The sequence below is a fragment of the Marmota marmota genome, unplaced genomic scaffold (assembly GCF_001458135.2).
Source record: "Marmota marmota marmota unplaced genomic scaffold, marMar, whole genome shotgun sequence".
Lineage (NCBI taxonomy): Eukaryota > Metazoa > Chordata > Mammalia > Rodentia > Sciuridae > Marmota > Marmota marmota.
Genome location: NW_025999880.1, coordinates 16427909 through 16453851, shown reverse-complemented (window position 1 = coordinate 16453851; position 25943 = coordinate 16427909). Strand labels below are relative to the sequence as shown.

At 53.4% G+C, this 25943-nt stretch overlaps 1 protein-coding gene across 1 annotated transcript in view; it reads right to left on the bottom strand.

Moving 5' to 3' along the window:
- Znf385c (zinc finger protein 385C) overlaps positions 1-25943 on the bottom strand; it is a 52309-nt gene that overhangs the window by 24664 nt on the left and 1702 nt on the right. Inside the window, exon 2 of the mRNA XM_048791352.1 lies at positions 3476-3727. Coding sequence (XP_048647309.1) covers positions 3476-3725 — 250 coding nt within the window. The 5' untranslated portion in view covers positions 3726-3727. The remainder of the gene's footprint in view (positions 1-3475; positions 3728-25943) is intronic.

Sequence of the window (25943 nt, the reverse complement as noted above, 5' to 3'; positions counted from 1 at the left end):
CGGTAGCGAGTTCGCCTGGCATACGTGCGGCCCGGGTTCGATCCTCAGCACCACATACAAAGATGTTGTGCCCGCCGAAAATTAAAAAATAAATATTAAAAAATCTCTCTCCCTCTCTCTCTTAAAAAAAAAAAAAAAAAAAAAAGAGGCTCAAAGAGGAGACAGCCACCCCCACCTTCATTTCTCCCTCCCTCAGATGGCCTCAGGGACATGATCGGGAGAAGAAGGGGTCCCCGCCTCATTGCCTGTGACTCCCCGTCGCTGTGGAAGCCTCTAGCATCACAGGCCCCTAATGGAAGTGACAGCTCCAGGGAACAAGTGCCCCTCCTGCCTTCTACAGGTCTGAGACCTCAGGTCTAGGTGTGGCGCAGGGTCTCAGACAGCGAGCGGCTAGGAATGAAGCAGCGTGTCAAGGCCTCCCCTCACTTAACCTCAGCCTTCCTGAACCAGGTGTGGGGCTCTCCATTTTCCCTAGGGAGCTCCAGCTGGCCTCACCCTAAGAGCTGTTTGTTGAGAGGGGCACAATGATCCAGTCGCCACCATGGACCAAGCCAGAATTGGTGTTCAGGAGGGCGGCAAGCCTCACCCCACCCCCAGCTCAGGCAGAGTTGCTGGCATCTTCTTGCTGATTTATAGTCAGACACCTGAGATCCTGTGCCTCTGCCAGCCCAGCTCACAGACAGCCTAGGAGACAGGGGAGAGCCAGTGGAGGATGTGAATATTGGAGGGCCAGGGTCCAGTGTAGGTCCAGTTAATCAGGCCAATGGAGAAAGCAGGTTATCCTTCTGGAGCCCCAGAATTCCAGAGTTTTCAGAAATCTGAGGCCCCTTTTCCGTGGCCCTAGGCATAACCCTTACTCTCCCATGCTCCCCTGATGCTGGTCATTCCTCTCAGCAGGAATGGTGGAAAGGTCTGGTTTCAGGTCTGCTCATCCCCAGACTATAAGTGCCCAGAGGCAGCTCCCAGCACTCCTGAGGCAGGGATCCCGGCATCCCACACAGGGCCAGGCCAGGGCTAGCGGAGTGGTGATGGGTGGGCAAATGCCCAGATGGATAATGACATACCAGGCCCGATTTCGCAGTCTGCAATGGAGTTCCAGGTGACCCCCCCAAGCCAATCTGATCCAATTCTGGCCCTCTGGTCCTGCTCCCCTCTCAGTACCCCCTTTCTGATAACTGAGCTGCCCTCTGCAGTATTGCCATAGCTAAAATCATCCATGATGCCTCCCTCTGTCTTGACCCCACATCCCATAGGTCACCAAGTCTGGAGACCTATGTCTGTCCTGCTACACTAAAATCTCCAGAGCTGGTGTGGTGGCAGCTCAGGAGGCTGAGGCAGGAGGATGGTAAGTTCAAGGACAGCCTCAGCAATTTAGCAAGGCCCTAAGCAACTTAGTGAGACCCCATCTCAGAATAAAAAATAAAAAGGGCTGGGGATGTAGATAAGTGGTTAAGTGCCCCTGGGTTCAACCCCCAGTAACGAAAGGAAAACAAAAACCAAAAAAACTCCAAAATGTGTTTCTAGACACTACCCCCTTTTTTCTCATGTATACCTAAAATTTACCCTTCTCCCTTGCCAGGGACATCTAAAAACATTAAGTTCTGCTCCAAATGCAAATAACCTTTGGAACAAAGGCTAAAGGCCCAACTAGTGAGAAGGCCCTCACATGGGGCTCACCCCATGCCCTCTGCCCAGTGCTTCCTGTCCTGTGATTGCATGGCCACTCACCCTCCTGTAGTGCTCTAGTTGTGGTCCTGCCTGGGAGGCCCTTTCCCTCTCCAGTAATCCAACATCAGTGTCACAGCTCTCTTTGACTTCTCATATCAGTATGTCTCTCTCCTTCCTCTGACGTCTTGAAGTGCCCTAGACCCACCTCTATGAGGTCTGTTACTATCTGCAAGTGGAGTTATTTAGACAGCTCTTTCCTGACAGGCACATATGATACCTTTAAAAAACACATGACTCCCCCAGGCTGGGAATGGTGTCACATGCCTGTAATCCCAGCATCTCAGGAGGCTGAGGCAGGAGGATGGAGAGTTCAAAGCCAGCCTCAGGGGACTGGGGCTGTGGCTCAGTGGTAAAGCACTTGCTTCACATATTTGAGGCACTGGGTTTGATCCTCAGCACCACATAAAAATAAATGAAGATACTGTGTGTCGATCTACAACCAAATATATATATATAAAAGCCAGCCTCAGCAAGGGCAAGGCGCTAAGCAACTCAGTGAGACCCTGTCTCTAAATAAAATACAAAATAGGGCTGGGGATGTGGTTGAGTGCCCCTGAGTTCAATCCCCAGTACCCACCCCCAAAAAACGTGACTTCCCCAAACAGCAGCTTGCATCTTGTAAGCTGTCAATAAACATTTGATGAATGAGTGACTGTGAATACATACCACACATGTGCATACACTCCGGAAACATCCACCCGTCAGATACACTCTTTCTCAGTGGCACCCTTTGTGTCCAGCCCCAAATGCTTGGATGGAGGAGCTGGTTCCTGCCACCAGAACATTCCTGGCCTTTGCTTACACTGTAACCTCTGCCTGGAGTTCCCCTGGAATGTCGCCTCACCCATGTTCCCAGGCTCAGCACCCCTTCCTTCCAGAGGCCTTTCCTGGTGCTCCCAAGAAGAACCTCCCTTACACATCAGGCTCAACCCCAGTCTTGGGTTGAAGTGGTAGGCAGGGGACACTTAGGTCTTATGGGTCTCCAGCCCCAGGATACTCTCTGTGCAGAAGGCGGACATCGTGTCACTTAAACAACAGGCAGCTCTCAAGGTGTCTGAGTCCAGTGTAGCTCTGGCTAAGCTACCAAGCTGGGCGGCAAGGTGGGTTTCCCCAGCCACCCCAGGTCCAGGGCTAAGGATGTCTCCTATCTCTGCACACTGGGCCTGCTTGTGAATCTGTTTCCCTGCCGGTCAGCAGCCCACATTCTTACTGTGCCCACAGCCCGTGTGCCTGTCAGCCAGCATCACCCTCATGGATGCACTCACCCATTTCCCCCAGAAAGCTGCCTTGAGCCAGCTGCCCCTCCAGTGCAGAGCCAAACCTCTGCAGAGTCACCCCAGCCAGGGAGAGGTGGAAATCCTGGCCAGGAGTCTGGCAGCCAAGGGAAGACGGGCCTCCCCGAGCCTCAATTGAAGGGCTGCCCCTGATCTTCAGAAACCAGGGCAGGAGCCTGGGACTCCCTTTAGGGTCCAGATTTGAGAAATGCTACTTAGAGATTAAGAACCCCCAGGAGAGTCCCCAGGACCAAAACCACTTCAAGAGGAGGCCTAAAGACCCTTACATACTGAGAGATCCTGAAGAAGGGTTTGTCTTGATCACAACAGAACTCAATGCCATCGGGGGAGCCGTAGAGCCTAAGACCCCACAGAGGGAGACCACAGACCCAGAGGCCCTCAGCAGGGTCCAGACAGATCCCCCGGGGAGGACCCAGAGCAAGTGTGTGGGAGCAGTGCCCCTTGACACTGACCTGGCCCCGAGGGGGTCTTCCCCAAGCTGAGCTGCCGCAGCCGCCTCTGGTGGGCCCGCCCCCCACAGTGCACCTGGGCCTGGGCTGCAGAGTTCAGCTGGATGTTGCAGACATCACAGAGTGTGTACGACGGCCGTTTTCTCTCCCGCTTGGGCTTCGGTGGTTCTGGGGGCCGAGGGGGGCACTCAGTAGATCCAGATGTTGGGGGCTCCTTCTCACCCAGGGGAGATGGGCTCAATGGCCGCTTCATACCTGAGCAGAGAGAGAGGGGGATAAATCAATGAAGACTGAACGTTTGTGAACGTAGAGAGGGAACACAGCCTCAATCAGGGGATGCCCGAGTGGGGTGTCCCAGGTGAATCCCCAGTTTTCAGAGACCCCCCCCAAACCAAGGATGGCAAAAACCAACATAATGAGGTCTATTTCAAGAAGAGAAGCTTGGAACACAGGAATCTGGGGGAAGGGTGTGAGACACGCCTACACACGGGGAGGCTGAGACACCCAAACAACGCAAGGCCACAGAGCAAACCTCAGAGACGGAGACTCAGGTCTTGAGACAAGGTGGGCACTGGGGACATAGCAGCAAGGCCAGTGGAGTCATATTTTGGGAACCTAGAGTCCTGTTCTCAGCCCTGCGGCGGGCGCTGACAATCCTGTGACAGCAGCCTCTGGCCAGAAACCCAACCTTCCTGTGCCCTGCGCCCAGCAGGGTGACATTCACAAATGGTGACAGTGTGTGAAGCCATCCCAACCCCTGCCCCACATGGATCCAGATGCTCCCTGCTGTCCTGGCCACCCAGGCTGAGGCAACAGCTGGTATTCTGGGTAGAGACCTGGGCCCAGCTGACTGAGTCTGCTGAACACAGCACATAGGCGGCCAACCTGGACCCTCAGGTCACCCCTCCAGGTCCCAACTTCCAGACAGTCTCTTCTTTCCAACTTACTTCTTAGAGACTTGCCTGCCTCTAACCACTTCTAATCAGGGGCTGCCCAGCTCCTGTTCTCAGACTGAAACATGTTCATCTTCCACTTCCTGAATCTGTGCTTATACTTCCTGCCTCTGCTTCAGAGGAGGGCCTTCCTGAGGGCAGGTTCTCTCTCTCTCTCTCTCTCTCTCTCTCTCTCTCTCTCTCCCCCCCCCTCAGACTGGGGCAACCCTGAGGCTTAGGCATGAAGCATGATTGAGCCCTTCTGTTATGGGCTGAATTGTGTCCCCTGCTCCCCGCCAAAAAAAAAAAAAAAAGATTCCTATGTTGAAGCACTAACCCCCAGTACCTCAGAATGTGACTGTATCTGGACAGAGGGTCCGTGTGTGTGTGTGTGTGTGTGTGTGTGTGTGTTACTGGGGTTTGAATTCAGTGAGCTACATCTCTAGCTCTTTTAATTTTTTATTCTGAGGCAGGGTCTCACTAAGTTGGAACACTCCTTCCTCAGCCTCCCAAATTGCTAGGTTACAGACATATGTCACCACATCCAGCTAAGATGGAGTCTTTTTTTTTTTTTTGGTACCAGGGATTGAACTCAGGGGTAGTCGGCCACTGAGCCACATCCCCAGCTCTAGTTTGAATTTTATTTAGAGACAAGGTCTCACTGAGTTGCTTAGCACCTTGCTTTTGCTGAGGCTGGCTTTGAACTTGTCATCCCCCAGCCTGAGCCTCCCGAGCCGCTGGGATTACAGGCATGTGCCACTGTACCTGGCTAAAATGGAGTCTTTAAAGAAGAAATGAAGTTAAATTAAGCTAAAATTATGTCCTATGGGTGGGCCCTAACCCAACATGACAGGCGTCCTTATAAGAGGAAATTTGGATACAGTTACAGAGTGAATATCTTATGAAGGGAGAAGGAGACCATCTGCAAGACAAGGAGAGGCCTTTGAAAAAAAAAAAAAAAAAAAAAACCCCATCCTGAGGACACCTTGATCTCAGACCTTGAACTTCCAGACTGTGGGAAAATAAATTTCTGTCGTTTGAGCCACGGAGTCTGTGGTACTTTGCTAAGGCAGCCAGAGCAAATTAATGTTTCTCCCTAGTGGCATTTCCTGTGTCCTCAGGCCCATGCTCACCCTGTCCAGAAGACCAGTCATGTGATGCCATAATGCTCTTGTGAGACCACACATCTAGTGGTGGAGCCCACATCTGAACAAGGAAAATTATTTCCCAAGACCACAGCCAAAACCCCACCAGCAGTCCCTGGATGCCCCCGTCCCTAGGTCTCAGTAAACCACTCAGAGTTTTTGTGGGCAGTGGCCCACGTAACATGTGCCCATGATTATGTTCATGGGAATTGCACATAGACAGAGCAGAGGGGCACAGTGGTAGAGTCAGAGCTCTATGCTGATCCACACCTGGGTTTGAATCTCAGCTCAGGCACTTACTGGCCGTTCAAACTGAGCTCATTTCTTCTATCTGCACATCTGGAAAAACGGGGTGATAAGTAACAGACCCTAAATTATACATACATTGTGGGGATTAGATGAGTTGATCTATGTAAAATGCTTCTCAGCATCCTGCAAAAGTCAGCTACTAAGCCGGGCACAGTGGCACATGCCTTTAATTCCAGCTGCTCAGAGGCTGAGGCAGGAGGATTGCAAGTTCAAGGCCAGCCTCAGCAACTTAGTGATGTCCTAAGCAACTTAGTGGGGTCCTAAGCAACTTAGTGAGACCCTGTCTCTAAATAAAATATAAAAAGGGATGGGGATATGGCTCAATGGTTAAGTGCCCCTGGGTTCAATTCCTGGTACCAAAAAAAAAAAAAATCAGCTATTAACAATCCGCAGAGTATCCATGTCTTGCAGCTTGTGAATGGGGTTACCTTGTCCATTACCCTGTGTGTCTGTCATGATTGTACTTGAGTCACTGTAAATATCTCTGTTCCCCAGAGTTTGTTAAAATGAATCTGTATGACTCACTTTGTGTACATGTTACACTGTAGCTTTGTCACAGCGTGGGTGTCATTGTGTCCATACTATGGTTTAAGGCTGTCACTGAATGTCTGAGACTCATGTGTCTTTTAGGTTGAATTGTGTCCCCACCCCTGATTCAATATGTTGCAATCCTCACCCCCAGAACTACAGAATGTGGCCGTTTGGACACAGGGTTGTTGCAGATGTCATTAGTTAAGATGCAATCTGCAATCATCTTGATATAGGGCAAGTCCCAAATCCAGTACATGTGAGTGGTGTCATATATACATGAAAGCAGGGAGATGGGAAGATGAAGGCAGAGATCCAGGAAGCATCGACAAGCCAAACACACCAAAGATCGCCAGCCACCCCCGAGAAGCTAGGGGTGAGGTATGGAACAGATTCTTCTTTACAATCCTTAGAAGGAACCAACCTTGAAAGGCTTCGTGGCTCACACTTGAAATCCCAGTGGCTCAGGAGGTTGAGTGAGGCAGGAGGATTGTGAGTTCAAGGTCAACCTCAGCAACTTAGCAAGGCCCTAAGGAACTCAGCAAGACCCTGTCTCTAAATAAAAAATATAAAAAAGGGGCTGGGGATGTGGCTCAGTAGCTAAGCACCCCTGGGTTCAATCCCTGGTACCAAAAAAAGAAGAAGAAACAAACCTTGCCCATACACCTTGATCTTGGACTTCTGGCATCCAGAAGTGTGAACAAAATTCTGCTGAGTTCTCCCCAATTTGTTTTATTTTGTTACGGCAGCTCTAGCAAACTAATACAGCCTGCAAGTCTGAGTGGTCATAGATGCCTGGTGATTTGAGGGTCCCTTCCCTGCTGAAGGGCAGTGTGGTCAGGCTGCAGTACCAGGAATAGCTTCCAGGTGGCGCAGAGAGCATCTACAGGGAAGATGAGAGGTGGAGACCCTGTCAAAGGCCACCCCATTTCTCCACACTCAAGAGGCAACTAGGCTTCCCCCATAGCCACATCAGGGGTCCGAGTTACAGGTCTTTCCACAGAAGAGGCAGGTTGGAGGTCATTCCCCTCCCTGTGTGCAAAGGTCTCCACCACCTGCACTTGGCATCCTTTCACCCCTAGATGGCAGTCCTCATAACTATTCTTCTGCCTCTTCCAGGAGCCTTCCAGTAGCACCCTCTCAGCAGGAAGAAGAGGCAGGAAGGAGGGCCCAGGTGCTAATGCTAGGGACTGGGTGGGTGGGGGGAGCGGGGAGTGGCCCAGGTGTCAAGAGCCAGAAGGCCCCAGAGAAATGAGGCTTTCCTGGAGGTGCCAAGGAGAGCTGCCGGCTGCCAGCAAAGGGAGAGGGAGATTTTGAAATCTCAGTGCAATTTATGACAGGCACGCTGGGGACATGGCCCAAGAGGGCAGACAAATATCTGCCACACTGCTGATTAAACCTCCATGATATACAGCCTCTGGGCTCCCAGGGCTGCCTGGATTCTGGGCTAATAGTGTCCCCCCAGCCAGGCTTCTGGGCCTGCTGTGGCCTGTCCTGCATGACCTAGCCTTCCCAGCTGTCCCCTCAAGAGCTAGCCTGCTCCTAGGATTCAGGGCTCCCACTCAGAAAACACGAATGGTGGGCAATTCTTAGGGCACCTTGGGCCTGTGGAATGGCTCCATGAACATGGGTAGGTCAGCACCCCTCCTAGGCCCTACTCAGCACCAGCATGACTCACCCTAGTGTGATCTCCACTTGGACTGGAAAGGCCTAGTCCACCCTCCTTTTAACAGATGAGTAAATCAAGTCCCAGAACAGGGCATGGAGTTGCTTCAAGGAGAAATGGAAAGACAGTGCAAGAGCTGATTCCAGAAGCTTCCTTGCCTCTCCACCCCTCAGCTGCCTAGGCTACCTTTTCTTTATAATAACCGCTACACTTACTGAGGGCTTTCTGTGTGCCTGCTGCCTCACCCATAGAAGCTCTTTGATTTTAATTAATTAACTAATAAATTAATATTTTGTGGTACCGGGAATTGAGCTCAGGGCCTCGCACATGGTAGGCAAGCACTCTACCACTGAGTACACCCCCAGCCCCTACATAGGGCCTCACAACAACCCCGTGAGATGGGCACTGTTATCAACCTGTCACTCCACAGATCAGAGCGGGCAGGCTGTGACATCTTGGGCTGGACCTCGACTTTCACTTGTCTGACTCAGAGGCCTTAACCACTGCACCACCCCACCACTCCCTATAGCCCACCAAGCCCTGATTGGAACTACTGCTGGGTTGGGGGGCAGGGGCTGCAGACTCAGAGCGAGGATCCTAGGAGGCTCAGGCCTGCGCAGCTCCCATGTGGCCCTGGTGTCAGGTGCCATAACCTGGGAGGAAAGAGGTAGGGCCAGAGCAAAGAGGCAGGAAGGAAGCATAAAGTGAGAGCAGAGAAAAAGAGCATGCGTGGACCCACGAACCTCTCTGTCTGGGATTTACACAGGAAGAGGATAAATCTGCTTGCCACCTTCCCTGAGAGGTAGGCTGAGGCTGTGCAGCCAGCCACCTCCTGGAAGCCTGGCTCACACAAGAGGTGGGTAGGCTCTGTCTGCCTGTGACCCCGTGTAGAACTGGGGGCAGTGGGTAGAGGGAGCACTCAGGAGGGACCCCAGGCTTCCATCTTCACCACTTCAGGGCCCTGGATTTCAGAGGGGTCCTCAGTCACTGCCTGTTCATCCAAAGAGGATGGGATGGGAAAGGTCTTTGGAGGCCTCAAAGCATGGAGCGCCGGTTGTCTCCAAAGCAGCCTGGGGAGGAGGTCCTCAGGAAAAGACTGTTTCTCCTAAAGGAGTCACTGGAGAGGAAGGTTCTAGGCCTCTCCCCAGACTTTGGCAGGGCATGAAGGGCTCTCTCAGCAAACCCTTAATGAGCCCAATTACACTCTGGCATTTTCCCCCACCTCTGCCAGTAGCCACCCTCCTGCCTTCCCCAGCCAGCTTCCAGGCCCTGGCTCTGAGAAGGGAGCCTGGCTGGCTGGCTGGCCAACCTTGGGCCAGTCCCTGCCCATCTGGGCTTTGGTTTCCCCGTCTTAAAAGAGAGAGGGCTGGACTAAGCTAATCTCCTGGGTCCTTTGCCTGCAGAGTTGTGGTGGCAACACAGCAGCTGCCTCTCAGGTGGAAGGGCTGGAGGCCAAGCCTCGGGAGCCTTCCCTAGCCACAGGAAGGCCCAGGCTGGGAAAAGCTCCACTGGGTGGCAAGTGCCCATCACCCCGCAGGGCGCTGTAGAAACACCATCTCTGTTCATCCTCAGAACAGCCCGAGAGGCCCTCCAAATGAGGCAGCTGAGGTTTGGCAAGCGAATAGGATCAGGACTCGCTGTTGGGATGCAGGGACGGGATAAGGACCCTGGCAGCCTCATCCAAGTCACTCATGTGGTCACAGACAAGGAGTATGGGACCCAGCCCCTCCCCACCGACCCTGAGAAGCTTTGTTTTTTCCTATCCTAGCAGAAAGTGAACCTTTCTGGGCCTGGATGCCCCCTTAGTGTCCCAGAGGAGTCACTAGGGAGCATTCTGGCCTCTCTACCCTCCCCCTCCCTCGCCTCCTCCCAGGGCTGACACTTTTCCAGGAAAAAGAAAGGAAAACCATTTTTCTTTGGTACATGACATACATGACAGTCACCCTGACCATCCTGGGCCCAGGAAACTGGGGTCCCCCACAATCATACCCTGAGACCCCCAGAGGAGCCATGGATTCCCACCTAAAGGAGTGGGATGGCCAGTATAGAGTCAGCCTTGCAGGGGGCCCCCCACACAGTCCTGCTTTGCCAGAACAGGAGGACTGGGAGGGGACAATAGCTCACCAGGTATCAGGGAACTGGTGCAGGGTTCCATGGGACAAAATCAAGGCAACCATGTCTGTCTTCCTATCTAGAGTAGTAACAGAGGAAACCTGTTACCTCCCTTGGGATTTCTGGGTGCAGAGGATTTGGGAGTGAGCTGGCTGAGGCACTGAAAGTCTACGCTGGCTCCCAGGAAGGGAGAGACAGGGCTTAGGAGGTGAGGGAGCATGGGGAAGTCACATCCTCTGTCACTTCCTCTCCCTGTTCTGCTGTCCTCATGCCCTATTGTTTGGGTGCCCCAGAGAGCTTCATTTCCTCCTGATGCCCCCAAAGATAGGGCTGTCTCTCCTGGCCAGTGAGATTCCTCCTGAAGAAGATCCACCCTCAGGAAGTTCTTCTTGCTATCTAACCTGTGTCTCTCCTTCCAGGGCCCTCAGTGGTAAACTAGAGCATCTGCCTCTAACAAGATGTGGGAGGAGAGAGGGAGGAGTAGCCTCCATACCCCCTTTCTTCCCTCTGCTGCCAGGCAAAGCTAGGAAACCCAGCTTGTTGTCCTGCTAACTCTCAGCATTCAGGAGCCCCAGGCCCTTCCTAGGCACACCAGGGGCCAGGATCCTGGCCCAGCTCTGCCTCATACACTGCCTGCTCTTCCAGACCACCTCCCTATAGGACCAAGAAGAGTAGCATCTCCAAACCCCATTGCCTGCCCATGATAACCCCACCAGCCAGCGAGTCCTGGTAGCATGGGCGGAGGGTTGGGCGGTCCTAGGACTGTTTAGGAGCTGTGATGTGGGCAGGGCAGCCACAGGAATGACCCCTCTGCCTCTTGCCTGAAGAAGGGGTATTCAGCTCAGGGGTGTAGGGGGAATAAGGCCTCCGACGCCTGTGATGATCAGGTGTGGGTGGGGCTGGTGAGTTCCTCGCACTCTAAGTTACTAGCTCTCCCCTCCCCCACCCTTCCATTTATTCCATCCCGGGGCTCGTAGGGGCGGGTGGACAGTTGGACTCTCACAACTCCTGAGGGAAACCACGGGGGTTATCTGGTGAAGCCCGTCACCAGGGAAGGGTGTTGGGGGGAGAGGAGGCTGGGGACCACCGGCAGAGCGGGAGCTGAAGTCCATCTTGCCTTCATCACCCTTTGGGGTCCTCTTCCCGACTTCAGTTTTGGTTAAGTTACTGTTTTGTCCCCACCCAGCCACCCGAAGCAAAGCGGGCTAGGAGCCTCGCCGCTGTCCCCAAACCTACCTAACCATCTACAGGGGACCACGCGGCGTGTCCCCTCCCGCTGTGGCCAGGAGAGGGGGCGGTGGGGAAGTCAGGGAGTGAGGGTGTCAGCTGCTGGGCCTCTTTTTTGAGCAAAGCCTTTGAAAGTTTAATGTGNCCAGGAGCTAGGTCCGAGTCCGGCGCGGGCTCCCGCCTGAGCAGCACTCCCGACGCGAGCCGGCTGCACCCCGCGCCCGCCCGCGGCCACCGGGGACATGCGGAGGTGCGCGGCTGGCCCGTCCCGGGCCTGGCTCGTCCCGAGGCAGCCGAGCGTCTTCCGAGCCCGCCCCCGGGCGGCAGAGCAGGTGCCAGGAGCCGCCGCCCTAGCCCGGGCCAGGAGAGCGCGGGGAAGAGGGGCGCCGAGGGGCTCGGCAGGGGACAAGGACCCATGGATGAGTACCCTCCCTCCCTCTGGCTCACCAGGGCCTGGTCCCTCTTTTTTTTTTTTTTTTTTTTGCCGGGGTGTGTGCGGGAGTAAACTTGGGGAGGAAAAGGAGGAAGGTGACATTCATGAAGCACCTAAAAGGTGACAGGAGCCATGCACTCAATCCTCAAAACCATTCTGCCCAAAGCGGTTTGGTCTGCATTTCACAGACCAGGAAAGGAAAACATGAAAGTAGATGATCCAAAGTCACAAGATAAGTGAGCACCAAATGGGAGTCTCCAGTCTGCTCCTAGGAAAGGGCCCTGGGGTCAGGGGACAGCAGGAAAGCCTGCTGGGGAGATTTCAGTATGGGTAGCTGAGGGTCATTTCTGATTCTCTTACAGAATCAGCACCCAGGGTGCGACGTGCACACAGGTGCATGAAGACAACCAGAGAGGGCAGGAGGCAGGGCTGGTGGCATGACCCAAGAGTCCTGCCACCTTCCATATTAGGGAAATGATGAGTAAGAGAGTAAAAGGCAGAGAAAGGACCCTGGAATCCAGAGAGACTCACATGCTGCTCAACCATCCTTGTTCTTAGGGCAGGCTGGGGTGGACAGGTGACCAGAGACAAGTCCCAGGTGGAAGCATCCTCCATGCCTTGACCACAGGAGTAGGGCACTGAGCTGCCACCCACTCCCAGCAAGTCTTCCTGGTCTTCTACACATGGACTCAGCCTGCCTCAGGGCCTTTGCCCTGGCTGTTTCCTCAGCCTGGAACACACCCTTGACCTTCACAGAGCTGCTCCTGGAAACTCAGGCCTCAGCTCAGGTGTTCCCTCCCCAGGCCCCCCTTTCCCTGCTCCATCATGCTTCATCTCGCACCCTGTATATTTCCCTCTGAGTCCAGCTCCCAGGTTGCATTTCTCTCCTTTGACATTTACCTGTCTTGCCCCCGAGGTCAGGGCCTTTATTTCCTCCAAAACACCAGCGCAAAGCTTGATGCATGCCTAGCAGATGCTCAATAAACAGTTGTGGAATGAATGAATGAATGAATGAATTCATTTCCACTTTAAAGACTGAACAATTTTATTTCATTTTTTAAAATTTCTTTTTGTAGTTGTAGATGGACAGAATGCCTTTATTTATTTATTTATTTATTTATTTATTTATTTATTTACTATGGTACTGAGGACCGAATGCATGCTAGGCAAGCACTCTGTCGCTGAGCTACAGCCCCAGCCCAAGACTGAACACTTTAAATGGGTGAATTGTGTGGTACACGAACTATGTCTCAATAAAACAGTTGCCAGAAAGTTTTTTCAACAAAAGTAAATCCAGGTTGGTCATGACAACCACGGTATATACCCTGTGTACTGGCCACCCCACAGTCCCTCATCCTTGAACTTGATCTACACTGCTTACTGTCCACACCCAGTGTCTGTCAATGGAGAACTGCAGTTGCTCGGACTTGGAAGGGATCTTAGAGGTCACCCTGTCCCTTTTGTAGCAACCCTGAGTCTCCGGTCTCTGCTTGAACATGCCCATGACAAGGAGCTCACTAGCTCACCAGAGAGGGCCATTGCACTATTAACTAATACCTTCCTGGAGGGGGGTGCAATCTGTCTTCCAATAATGCCCACCCAAGGATCTTAGATCTACTCCCTGGTGACAGGAAAGGTACACTCCACCTTCACAGTCAGGCCGCATGGCTGCCAGCTTCTTCCAGAGAGTTCTCCTCTCCCAGCTAAAGAGACCCATCTTCCTCAGTAGTGTGACACAGCCTCCTCCTCCAGGAAGTTTTCAAAGAGGTGGCTACCGATATTCTCCCAGGGCATCTTGAGTGGGTTAGGGACCATTTATTTCTAAATCTTTTTTAATTGTCAATGGACTTTCATTTTATTTATTTATATGTGGTGCTGAGAATCAAACCCAGTGCCTCACCCATGCTAGGCAAGCGCTCTAACCACTGAGCTACCATCCCAGCCCTGGGACCATTTATTTACTGCATTTATCACCAGGTCAACTGTCTCCCCCAAACCCTGCATCAGCTGCCCCAGGACACTGAGCCCCTCCCCCAACCAGGGTCATTCTGGGACTTTCCTTTCTGCGCAGTATCTGACCCGAGTTATCAACTTAATAGAGCTTGGCGGAGTGGATGGTTTCCAAGTTCTTCGTTACCCCAGCCACACCCCTCTGAACTTATTCCGGCTTTCCCTGTCCTCCTGAGAACAGACCAGCACCTCCTCGGGCCTCCACCCAGTCCTCTATTGATGCTGCCGCCCCTTAACTTCTTCTGCGGACTTGAATTAGCTCCACACTGAGCTGAGGGTCCATGAAACTTGGGGTGATCCAGCCCCCCAGGATTTTGGTACTGGAGATGGAACCTAGGGGTGCTTAACCACTGAGCCACATCCCCAGCTCTTGTTATTTTGAAACAGGGTCTCCCTAAGTTGCTCAGGGACTCACTGATTTGCTGAGGTTGACCTTGAACTTGTGATCTTCCTGCTTCAGCCTCCCAAGTCAGAGTCATTGGGATTCCAGGTGTGTGCGCCATGCCCTGCTCCCTTGGAGTTTATTTTTTCTTTCTTCCTTCTTCCTTTCCCCCTTCCTTCCTCCATTTTATTCTCTCCCCTTCTTTCTTTCTTTTCTTTTTTTTTAATTAGATTTTTTTTTCAGTGCTGGGGATGGAACCCAGGGCCTCCCACATGCTAGGCAACTTTACAAGAGAGGGAGCCACATCCCAGAAGGCTTCCCGAAGGAGGGGCTCTGCCACAGGACGAATACTGAGCGACAGCCCCAGCCCAGAGTGATTTCTCAATCTGTAAGCACCAGAACTTATGTGTATGCAGCTGGCTCTCTGTTCTGCCCAGCCTGTTGAAATCACTCGGCATGACCACAGGTGCCAGCTTAGGGCCACCCACAAAGACATGGCTTCACCTAGTTACCTAGGATAACACAGCCCTAAACACCAACCCTGCACACACACACACACACACACAAAACAGTACTGTTTGTGTTCCAGACCTTTCTCACACCTTTATCAACTCGTTTTATCCTCCTGATACCATCGAAAGGTCACCAGGACTCTCCACATTTTGCAGATGCAGACAGAGAAGCTCTGAGAGGTTAATTTACCTGTCCAAGTCACACAGCTAGGGAGGCGGAGCTGGAATTTGAACCTCATCTGATTGGGGTCAAAGTCTCAGCTCTTTCCTCTATGCCAAGGTGCCCCCAAAGGCCTCATCACAGTATGCCTAGTGACTTTTCCCCCTAAAGGTAGGGTGAGGAGGAAGAAAACCTTTACATAGTAATAGTGCTCTGTGGTGCTGGCCCTCCCTTGCCCACCTACCCCTGGCTCAATGAAGGATTCAGTCCCCACACCCCCTTTCCAGTTACTGCCCTCCTCTGGCCAGAGAATGACCCAGAGTCTAAATAAAACCCCTGAGTCTCCCGTTTGGCTAGTCCAGTTCTTACCAATGCCCAGTCTCATCCCCTTATCTCCTCTTCCCCTCTTCTGTCTATGTATGAATCCCCAGCCCCAAATCAGTGCCCAGCACTCAGAGGGAAACCAATCCACATGGCTGGATTTGAGGAATAAAGCAGCTCAACTACAGGTGTGAAAGAAAATGGATCAGGTGACTTGCTCTGGCTGTGTGACTTTGGGCAGGTTACTTCCCCTCTCTGAACTTCAGTTTCCTTATCTGTAAAACATTTAATACATTGTAAAGGGCGATGTGAGATCATGACTGTGGAACGCCCAACATCATAGGTGACCAAATAATAGTGGGTGTCACTAATTAGGTGTTTCTGGTCCCCGCTTTGGACGCAGGGACACTGAGGCTCAAAGAGGTGGACAGACTTATGTAACCAACATTAGCCAAACTTGGAAGGGGCCCATGCAGAAAGGGAGCCGCAGCTCCTTTTCCCTGCTCCAGGGGATTCCCCTGAGGGCTCAATAAATATAACTTATTCTGCAAAGGGATATGAGATGGTTCCAGTGACTGTTCTTAATAATAACACCAAGGGCCCCGGGTTACCAGGGTTCAGGTGAGGAGCCACGGTCTCCTGTCCCACCAGCAGTTTCTCCAATCTGCTGAGAGCCCAGACTGGGGTCAGGATATGCAGTGTTAATTCTGGGTTCCAAGAAGGTGGGAGAAGCCCCAGCCGTGGGCCAGCCTGCTCCACCCCGTGCATCCTGGGTCCTTTCTGCTCCCACTGAAAGGGCAGATTCAATCCTGACTTGAACAAGGCCACCCCTCCCCTCCCCCATCCTTTGCCTCCTAAAATAGCCCAGAGCCACCATGTGGCCAGGGCGGCTCCCCACTGGTTGCAAATCCCCCTGAAATCAAATCCCCATCCTGCCCCAAGCAAGACGGGCACCACCTCCTGCCATCACTGGCCAGGCTGCCCCCAATGGAAACCCGGACGCTCGTCCGTCCTTCACGGTGACCGGGACATAAATCCCCAATAACAAGACAGGCGCTGGGAACACAGAATCAGACACGGTGCTAATTGGTTTGCTTCTAGGCAGAGGTGTTGTCGAGATGGCAGCAACCCACCTTGGTTTCCCAGCCATAAATCGGGTGGGATGACAGGATGACCTCCCGGGTCCCAGCAGCCTCCTAACCAGACTCCTCAGAAGCACCTTTCTAGAATATTAAATGTCCTGATGTCAAAGGGAAGGGTTGGGACCTCCTGGTCCAGGTCTCGAAGGAGGCCCACCTGATCCCTGTGAAGATCTAGGAAACGAGGTGCATGGTCCTTCCCAGCGCAGGAGGGGCGGAGGGTGGGGCGGAGGTCCCAGTCCAGCGCCCTCAACCTGCTCCTCAGTGAGGTGTGTAATGGGTTCTTGGACGAGCTGGAGGTCAGAGCTGGAGGTGCTCGGTGTGCAGTAATCAGGAGAGATTAGCACATTAAACTTTCAAAGGCTTTGCTCAAAAAAGAGGCCCAGCAGCTGACACCCTCACTCCCTGACTTCCCCACCGCCCCCTCTCCTGGCCACAGCGGGAGGGGTTACAGATCCAGGTCCCAGGAGGCTCCCGTCGGCACAGCCAGAGGCAGGGGGATGGACCAGATGACCTCTCCAGGGCCCAGCAGCTTCTGAATTGGGGTGAGATGGAAGGGGAGGTTGCAGGGGAGTGGGATAAATGTGTCTGCCAGGATAATTTGGAGGAACAGGCTTACTCTGGAATTGGGCAGACTCGGCCCCTCTCTGTTTTTTTGTTCTTTTTTTCAACCTGTAAAGTGGGGTAATAATAACAACAAGACCTAATAATAACTTCCCTGATCCAAGGCTGACATCTGAGAAAATTAAGGAAGATAACATGTAAAAAATATCCTGCAAACTGCAAAATACCCCTTGCTACATGAGGGATGAAATCATTATTTACAGCAGGAGGGATTAGACTGCAGAAAGAACTTCCTCACAGCTGTGCATTGGAAACCAATGGGGGAGAAAAAGGAAAAGGAAGACAAGTTGATCTGGATCAAATGCCAAAAACTCCATCCAGATCCCCTCACCCAACCTCAGGTGCCCGTTGTAACGTCCAGGCCCCTCCTCTCTTGCCCTTCATCTTGCCTCCCAAAGCTGCCAGCTAGCCCCACTCCTTCGCAGTCCAGAGTTGCACCCAATTTGTGTTTGTTGCCAACGCAATGGAAATTATCTCAACCTTACCCAGCTTGGCAGAGCTGCCTCCGGGGGGCAGGAGAACCAGAACTGGAAGAAACAAAGCTGGGAATTGGGGTGTCTAACAGCAGGGACAACCTCTTCCAGCAGCAGTCTAGGAGGTGGTCAGCTTACCCAGAGGACTTCCTCATATTGCCCCCTGGAAAGGAAGGTGGAGGCTGAGGGTCCTTGGGTCCTCACTGGACCTTGGCTACCTCCCCTCTTACTTAAAGAGCTGCATTTAGAAGATGCCTGCAGAGGCCCTGACAAGCTGCCAGGATCAACCCTGCAGAAATTAAGGCCTCCTTGACCCACCCTTCATTTCCTGAAGCTTTTATTTAATTAGTTTGTCCAGCAGGACCCTCCCCGTCCCCCCCACTGGGCCTTGGGGCCTTTTCCCTCCCTCACAGTGAAAAACCACCTAACCCACTAAGGAGGGAGGTGGGAGGCTGAGCATGACCCTGAGAATCGGGTCCAGGGCAGGAAGGAGGGGAGGCCTCCATGCCCGTTGCAGGGAGACGGTGGGGTGGCCGTGGCCCACCTTGTTGGCCAGGGAGCAGCTCTGACCACATCAAGGTGCCTCCTTTCAATCAGCGCGAGGGCCTGAGCACACAGCAGAGCAGGAAGAAGGGGCCTTTCCAACCCGCTGAGGGGTTCCAAGAGGAAGGGCTGTGCCAACACGTCCTGTGCCCCAGGCCCTCCCCGCAGTCCCCAGAGGCTCCCCAGCAGAGCTGCTCTAAGCCTCCACAGAGGACAGAACCTGGCCTCTGGAGCCGTCAGGCCGGGAGCAAGTTATTTCACCTCTCCATCTGTAAAATGGGCCCAACAGTCGGTGCCTGGTGTGGCTGTGGGGACAACTGAGAGGTCCTATAGGGATAGTGTCGCCCTCGGTGCTTGACACGGAGCAGGAGCAGGAGCTCGATGCATTTGCTCAATAAACGTCAGGCTTGAAGACCGGTGGTCAGGCAGGGCCTCTCTGTGGAGGGGACAGTTCAGCCCAGATCTGGCTGATAGAGGGGCAGGCCTGCCTGGGGGTCCCTGCTATGGTCACTAGTGGAACCACCTGGGCAGCTCGGGCAACTTCTGAGGCCTGAGTCCCAAGGGTTCTGACGGGCTTGGGTTGGGTGCGTCCTGAGCGTCAGGACATTTAAATGGTGCTCAGGTGATTCTGATGTGAGGCTGAGGGTGAGACCCTCACGCCTGGCAGGCTTCCGAGTACATGCTGGGCCACTGGGGAACTTGTGGCTTGCTTTGCCAGGTCCCAGGGCCTCCAGCTTAAAGGGTGAGGCCCAGTTCTGCCTTTTCAGCAAGCATCCCGATGATTCCGAAGGGCAGACGATGTAGAGATGCATTTAGGGGAGCATGTCTGGGCCCCGAGCTTGGGCCTTGTACTTGGTGTCTGGCTGGACCCTGGGTGCCAGGGGGCAGAGCTGGTTTGTCCATAGCACAGGGCACCCAGCCTGGTGCCTCACAGATTACGAACCATCCTTGTTAAAGGAATGTCCCAGCCTCCACATGGTTTCCACAATTGGACCAAGAGCGGTCGGGTTGTGACCTGCCATTCTTGATCCCGGCTCCACCACCTGCCTTGGGGCTCTGGTCCTGGGATTCCTCCTGGGGAGTCGGACTGTCTCCCTTCTGCTGCCCCCTTGCTCTGCCCTAAGGGTCTAACCCAGGCACAGGAGACAAGGTACAGTTATGGCCAGGTCATCCTGGAAGTGCCCCTCCATCTCGGTGAAGACCGAGGACCCCTCCATCCACTTCAGGTGCCTGGTCTAAGAGATGTCCATCCCTTCCCAGAAGCAGGGTGGTCCGCCATACCCCTGGGCTCGAATCCTACCTCGGCTACTTCCTAGCTGCATGCCTTTGACCACCCCCGTGCCTCAGTTTCCCCATCTGTCAAATAAGGATAAATAGTACCTCACTTAGTGGGTCGTTATTCGGCTTCAATGAGTCAATAAAGCTTTTAGCAAATAGGCACATAGTGATCACCATGTGAGGGTCCTGACCACGTGGGATTCAGATATCTATGTTATAGGTGAGCAAGGTGAGCATCAAGAAGTGACTTGCCCCAGAAGACACTCCAAACCTCAGGTCTGTGTCCCTTCAAGCCTTCTCCCTTCCAGCACCCCAGGCCACCTCCCTCCCTGCTCAGATGCCTAGCCTGGCCCAGGTGGGCTCCGTGCCCCACATCAACAGAGGCCCCTTTGTACTCCTACCCAGGGTCACACCCCGAGCTCGGAGCCACAGTGGGACAAGCACCCTGTGTCTGGGTCTGTTTCTCCGCCAGGTCTGTGGCTGCCCGGCAGCTCCAGCCACGTGACTCTGGGTTGGAGGGCCCATCCCATCCCTTCCTGTCCCCCACTGAAACCTCAGGAGGGCTTCCCAGACCCTTGGCAGCAGCCATGTTCAGCGTGGGGGGAGCTGGGGAGCTGGGGAGGGAGTCCCAGGGAGGCCGCCTCAGCTCTTGGTGTCTACCCTGTGCAAACTGTGGGGGCCAGATTCTGGGATGTCAGAGGCCTGGAGCTGCCTTTATACTAAGGGGAAGGGGGGTGGGGAAGACCCAGGGTCTCTCTGGTTCTGTGGGGAGGGCTGTGTGGGGACTCTGGGGAATGGGACAGGGACTGCACCGTCCTTTCTACTCTCCTAATCTTTCCTCAATTCTTGTCTTTACTACCTGAATGGGGGCGGGGAGTAGTCTCCTCACCTGGTCTCCCTTTCTCCAACCCTCCACCTCCTCTTCCTACCAGAGTTTGTCACGTAGCCTGAAGGAGTATTTTTTTTGGGGGGGGGAGGGACAAGGGATTGAGCCCAGGAACACTTAACCACTGAGCCACATCCCCAGCCCTCCTCCTTAATTCTTTATTTTAAGACAGGGTCTCACTAAATTGCTTAAGGCTGAAGCTGGCTTTGAACTCATAATCCTCCTGCCTCAGCCTCTGGAGCCGCTGGGATTATAGGTATGCTCCACTGCACCTGGCTGAAGGAGGCTTTTAAAAAGCCAAATCTGGGCTGGGGATATAGCTCAGTGGTAGAACACCCGCCTAGTATGAGACCCCAGGTCCATCCCCAGCACAGCAAGGAAAAAACAAAACCAAAAAGAAAAAAAATCCAATCATGTCATTCATCTGCCTAAATGCTCCAACAGTGTCTCCTCCACCTTGGGAACACCCCTTCCCTAGCCTGGAAGATCTAGCTTCACCAGCCTCCCTCAAACCCGTCTCTCCCAGCTGCCCCTTCCACTGGGTTCCTCCCACAGATTAATTGGGATATAAATACTACTTGCCACTAAATATATTACTGGTAGAAGTAGCACTGACAACCACTAGAACTTTCTTGCATGCAAGGAAACTCATCATTGACTAAAACGGACAGAAGCATCAAATCTTGACCACAAATATATCTATTTTTTAATTTAAATCTTCCCAAAGTGGAGGGGGTTACCCATTCAATCACATAATGGCACAGCCTCGTTCGTGTCCAGATCCTGTAACTCCCAAATTGATGGATGAATCTAATTCTGGCAGCAAACTATATAAGGAATTGATGCTGATAAAAAAAAATAGTTTTGGTGAAATTAAAATGGAATGAAAAACATGGAAATCTGTTTAACTGTATCATAGGGGGAAAATGGAAAAATCAGATCAAGGAATGAAGTTGGATGAATAGAGTTCAAAGTGGAAAACACCTTCCCCCCACCCCAACGTCTTCAGTGTTAGCATGTTTTGGTTTTAAATGTTTGCATTCAAAACATTCTTGGGGTCAAAATGTCCAGATCAAAATATTCTGTGTTTCTCCAATCTATTTTCGTATGACTCCCCACCTTGCTGAGGATACCCCAGTCACACTGGGGCTCTTTCTGTCCCTGGAGCCAGCAAGTTCTCAAAAGCCAGTTCTTTCTGTCTTGTGGGCCATTTTCCTACCGGGTCCTTTCTCCTGCTTCTCTTGGCTGGTGCTGAAATATCCCCTCTATGAGAGGCCTTCCTTCAGTGCTAAAGTAGATTTTCTTCCCTGCTTTCTCTCTCTCTCTCTCTCTCTCTCTCTCTCTCTCTCTCTCTCTCTTTCTCTCTCTCTTTGGTACCACCAGGGATTGAACCCAGGGGCACTTAATTACTGAGCCACATCCCCAGCCCTATTTTGTATTTTATTTAGAGACAGGGTCTCACTGAGTTGCTTAGCACCTCGCTTTTGCTGAGGCTGGCTTTGAACTCGTGATCCTCCTGCCTCAGCCTCCTGACCAGCTGGCATTACAGGTATGCACTATCACACCTGGCTTCTTCTTTTCTCTTATTCACCTGTCTTATTCCTCATTCAATCCCCAGGGCAGAAGTTAGCAAGTGATACCTAGTAGGTGCTCAATAAACATTTGTTGAATTAGTCAATGTTCCTGGGGTGAGGAACAAGGGAGTGGGTTGGGGTTTCTGGGACTCTGGGAGAAAAGAAAAACAGGGTGGAGACACATGGCCTTAGTTATGACACCAAGTTCTAGGGACACTCATTTTATCGGGAGAGGAGTAAAAGGAGACAAAACAGTGCTTCATGTGAGCCCTGTGCCCAATATCCCAAGGGCCATGTTCATGTGCCAACTGGCCAGCTGCCCCCGAGCTGGGCCACTCCCCCTGGGGCCTGGCTCCCACATTTGGCTGCTGGCCAGGCTATTTGGGGAAACTTCCTGATCCCCCCTCTGGCCTCTCTACCCCTACACCTCATCTTGCAGACCCGGAATAGCTGTCCCTAGCCTCAACCTAGGGACGGTTGCATTCCAAATTAGCACCCAGATGGTTAAAGTCATCTCTATAAGCTTCACTCCCCTCAGGAAGCTGGTAACTAGGACAGCAAGTCGCAGAATGAGGTCACAGGAATGCTACCTGCCTCTGCACTCCCTTCCCAGCACAGACATAGGGACCAGGAGACCAATGGAAGGTGTGTGAGGCGGGAGGTGAGGTGGGGGAGGGGAGGCTCAGGAGAGCCGCAGGTGGCTGCAGTCTGTGGCTCCCCTGTTCCCACGGGGCAGTTCGAGGCCTGCTGGGGAGGAGCTGTGGCTTTGGGGGGTCTGGAGTTGTGGGGGTCAAGGCCAGGTTCTGATGGAAGATCCAGTCTAGGCATACTGCTTCGTCCTCTGAGCTTTGGTTGTCATCTGCAAAGAGGACTGTCACCTTTGTAGGTGCCCCTAGGACGGGACAAGGCAATTCTGTCTATGGGCCAAATTCCATAGGCATCCAAGGGATGGGTTTCCAGGGAGATGGCTTGCTCGGGACATGGGTCTAAGCCCTCTGGAGTGTTCTGGTCATCACTGTTCCCTCTGGGCCAATGAGGGAGCACAGGCAGGTGGGCAGCCTTCTCTCGCATTCTGAAGGCCACACCCCACACATCCCTCTCTGGGAACCCCTAGAAAACCCAAGGGTTCCGATTCCAACTGTTCCAGCACCTTCTCCTGGTATTTCCTGTCCCCTCCCAGAGGACCCACCAGCCTTCCCTCTGAGGCCAAAGTGTTCAGCTTGGGGCAGGGGAGGGAGTGGGCTGGCATCTGAGGAGATGGGCAGAGCTGAGATCAGGGTGTGGGAAATGAACTGGGGGTCCGAGGGAGGGCGACATGGACAGTGGGCGCAGGCCACAGCTGGGCCTGGCCTCTTGCCTGGGCCTCTAGAGTAGGGAGAAGGGTCTGTGGAGTCAGGCCTCACCCCACCCAAGGAAACGTTAGTCAAATAAACAAACCAGCCAACACAGCAGGTCCTGTGCGAGAAGCCAGGAAGCGACTGGAGAGGCCAGAGGAGAAAGGGAGGCTGGGAGAGGGCAGGAGGCTGTTTAAACAGGCCCCCCTGGCCCAGGGCACTTGGCGGAAATGTTGGAACAGGGTGGGAGCCTACTGGTGGTTTGGAGCAGGAGGCTGGGGCCTGGGGTGGGTGGGTTGAGTTTGGCTGTTTCGAGGAAAAAGAAAAAAGTGTCGATTCAGCCCCACTTTGGTCAACGCCTCTTCTGAGGGAGACTCCCAGTCCCAACATCCTTCCATCAGCACAAGGTCAATCAGGTCAATTAGACAGACAAGGAACTCTCTGCTGGTCACTCTGAACGCTCAGCTCTGCTCCCAGGCCTATGACCGTGAGCCTTGTCTCTGAAGAACATTTCATTGTCTGAAGCCAGAGTCCCCAAGTTCTCAGCAGAGCAGCCAACATCTGTCCCTGCAGGGCAATCCCCTCCTGCCTGTTGCCGGAGGTGGAAGGGCCAGGAAGTGACAGCAGCCCCCGGGATACTTTGCCACCTTCTTCTGCAACCCAGAGACACCTGGCTGTCCCGTTCCCCTGGGACTCCTCAAGCCAGCAAGACGCTCCACCAAATGCAGATGCAGGCTCAGAGGCTGAGATGGGGAGTTAAAGATGGAAAGAACTAGAAACTGAATGTGAGAACGTGTGTGTGTGAGAGAGACTGACAGAGAGACAGAAAGACGGAAAACATGTGAGAAAGAGAAAAAGCAAGGGGGAGAGAGAATAAGAGAGACATACAGAAAAAGACAGGAAGAGGAGAGAAGAGACAGGAGAGGACAGGTAGAGGAGCCAGGACAGAAGGACAAGGGGCAGGGACAGACAGACACACAGACTGAGGCAGGAAGAGGCTCCCAAGAACAGACAGAGCTTCGGGACCTGCAGGCGTTCCTGGGAGATCAGGGAAGCTCAAGGGCTGAAGAGCAGGCCTCGTGGGACTTGGGGGGAGTCCCAGGAGGGCGGTGCCGCCGCCTCCTGTCCCCAGCTGAATCACTGCAGGCGTCTGGCCCCCAGCCACCCTCAAGTAAGCCAACCCTTAGCCACTGGAGCTAGCGGGTCACCTGAGGTGAATGAAAAGTCACTGATAAGGGAGAGTCAGACTGTGCGGAGGGCCTGGGGGTCTGCACACTGTGTGTGACAAGGGAAAGTCGGAGATGGCACTTGAAGTGGTGTTTGGAGTAGGTGGCTGTGAGTCAGTGTAGGTGGGCATGCGGGCCGAGGTGAGTGTGTGTGCGTCTAGTAACACTGAGCATCTCATAGAACTAATGAGGCCAAGGTGGCAGGTTGGTCCTCAAACAGCCCAATCAGAATCAGTGAGTGAGCAGAGACGGCCACAAAAGAGGCAGCTTGACTCTGTCTTCTGAACAGACGGCATGTCAGGTGCCACAGGGCATTCAACTCCAGTTGGGATCAACATGCCATTCGTTCCCGCCAGGGATGACCCCTGCTGCCCAGCCAGCTGGCCCCCACGCTCGTCTTTGTCCAAAGCCCAAGATCCAAACTCTCAAGAACCCACATTAAAGACGCACGGCCCTCCTCTGGCTGTGGGTGCAGTTCCTCTGGGAGGGCAGCAGGGATAGTGGTGTCTAGCCTGGTGTCCCCCGTCCTGTGTCCATCCCTCCTACTGCTGCAGCCCTCCTCGGCTCCCTCCTCACTCCTTGGGGCCAGTGAGGGCCGCCCCCTCGCCATCCTCTGGAGACAAGCCACTGCTCCTCCCCATCCTTTCCCACCCAAGCATCACAGGACATTTTTATAAATTGTCCCAATTTTGGGGTAGAGAATGAGGTCAGGAGGCCCAAGGGGGAACTGCTTGTTGGTGACAACTGACAATCTTCATTTCACCTTCAAACTCCTTTCTGGTCTAGGTGAGCTTGTCCCAAGCCCACTTTTAGAGGGGCACTACTATATTGGGGGACAGGGAGAGCAGGGAGGGAATTAACTAAATGGCACTTGTGGTCATAGACCGACCCCGTCGTGCCACCTACAACATTTGCAGGGCCTGGGGCAAGAGAACCAATGTACCTTCCTAACAACCTGGAAGAACAAGTTCAAATTCAGATTTCTCTGCCACTTAGGAGTTATGCTCCAGAATGACACTGTGGTGTAAAGAGAGACAGCTCCTCTCTCCCTCTAGCCCCAGCCACTCCCTACCCGCTGCCAGGTCCCACTGCCAGGTCCTTTCTGTGCAGCCAGAGACTTCCATGCATGGACCAGACACCCAGCCTTGCGTCCTAGTGCCATGCACACCTGCAATCAGCCACCCTTTCATCTGTCCCTCAGGCCTACAGGTACACTCTCTAGGGGCACGACCTGCCCTCAGGAGAACGGATTCAGAGAACAGTGGCTCAGACTGGGATCCAGCGAGAGCATCCCAGCAGAGCCCTCCCAAGCTGCAGGTCTGGAGAGCGGAGTCCTGAGACACATTCACCTCCTGGATCCTGGGGCCTCCTTACTGGAGTGGAGCCCTTGAAAGCGTCCAGCCTAGGGCATGGGCACCTCCTCCCTTCACCAGGTTTAAGGGTGCTACTGGACCCAGCCTTCCCTGGGCTCTGGCCAGGGACTGAAGCTGTCTTTCCATTGGAGGGCAGCTTGGACAATCCCCAGGCAGGACTTTCAGTCACTCGTATTATTTATCTTCCTGGAAAAATTTAGTGCGGCTTGATCCCAACTTTCGGATTTCTGGAGGCAGAGAGGGGTGGGGAGGTAGTGCCAAATGGGCACTTTTTTCTCAAATTG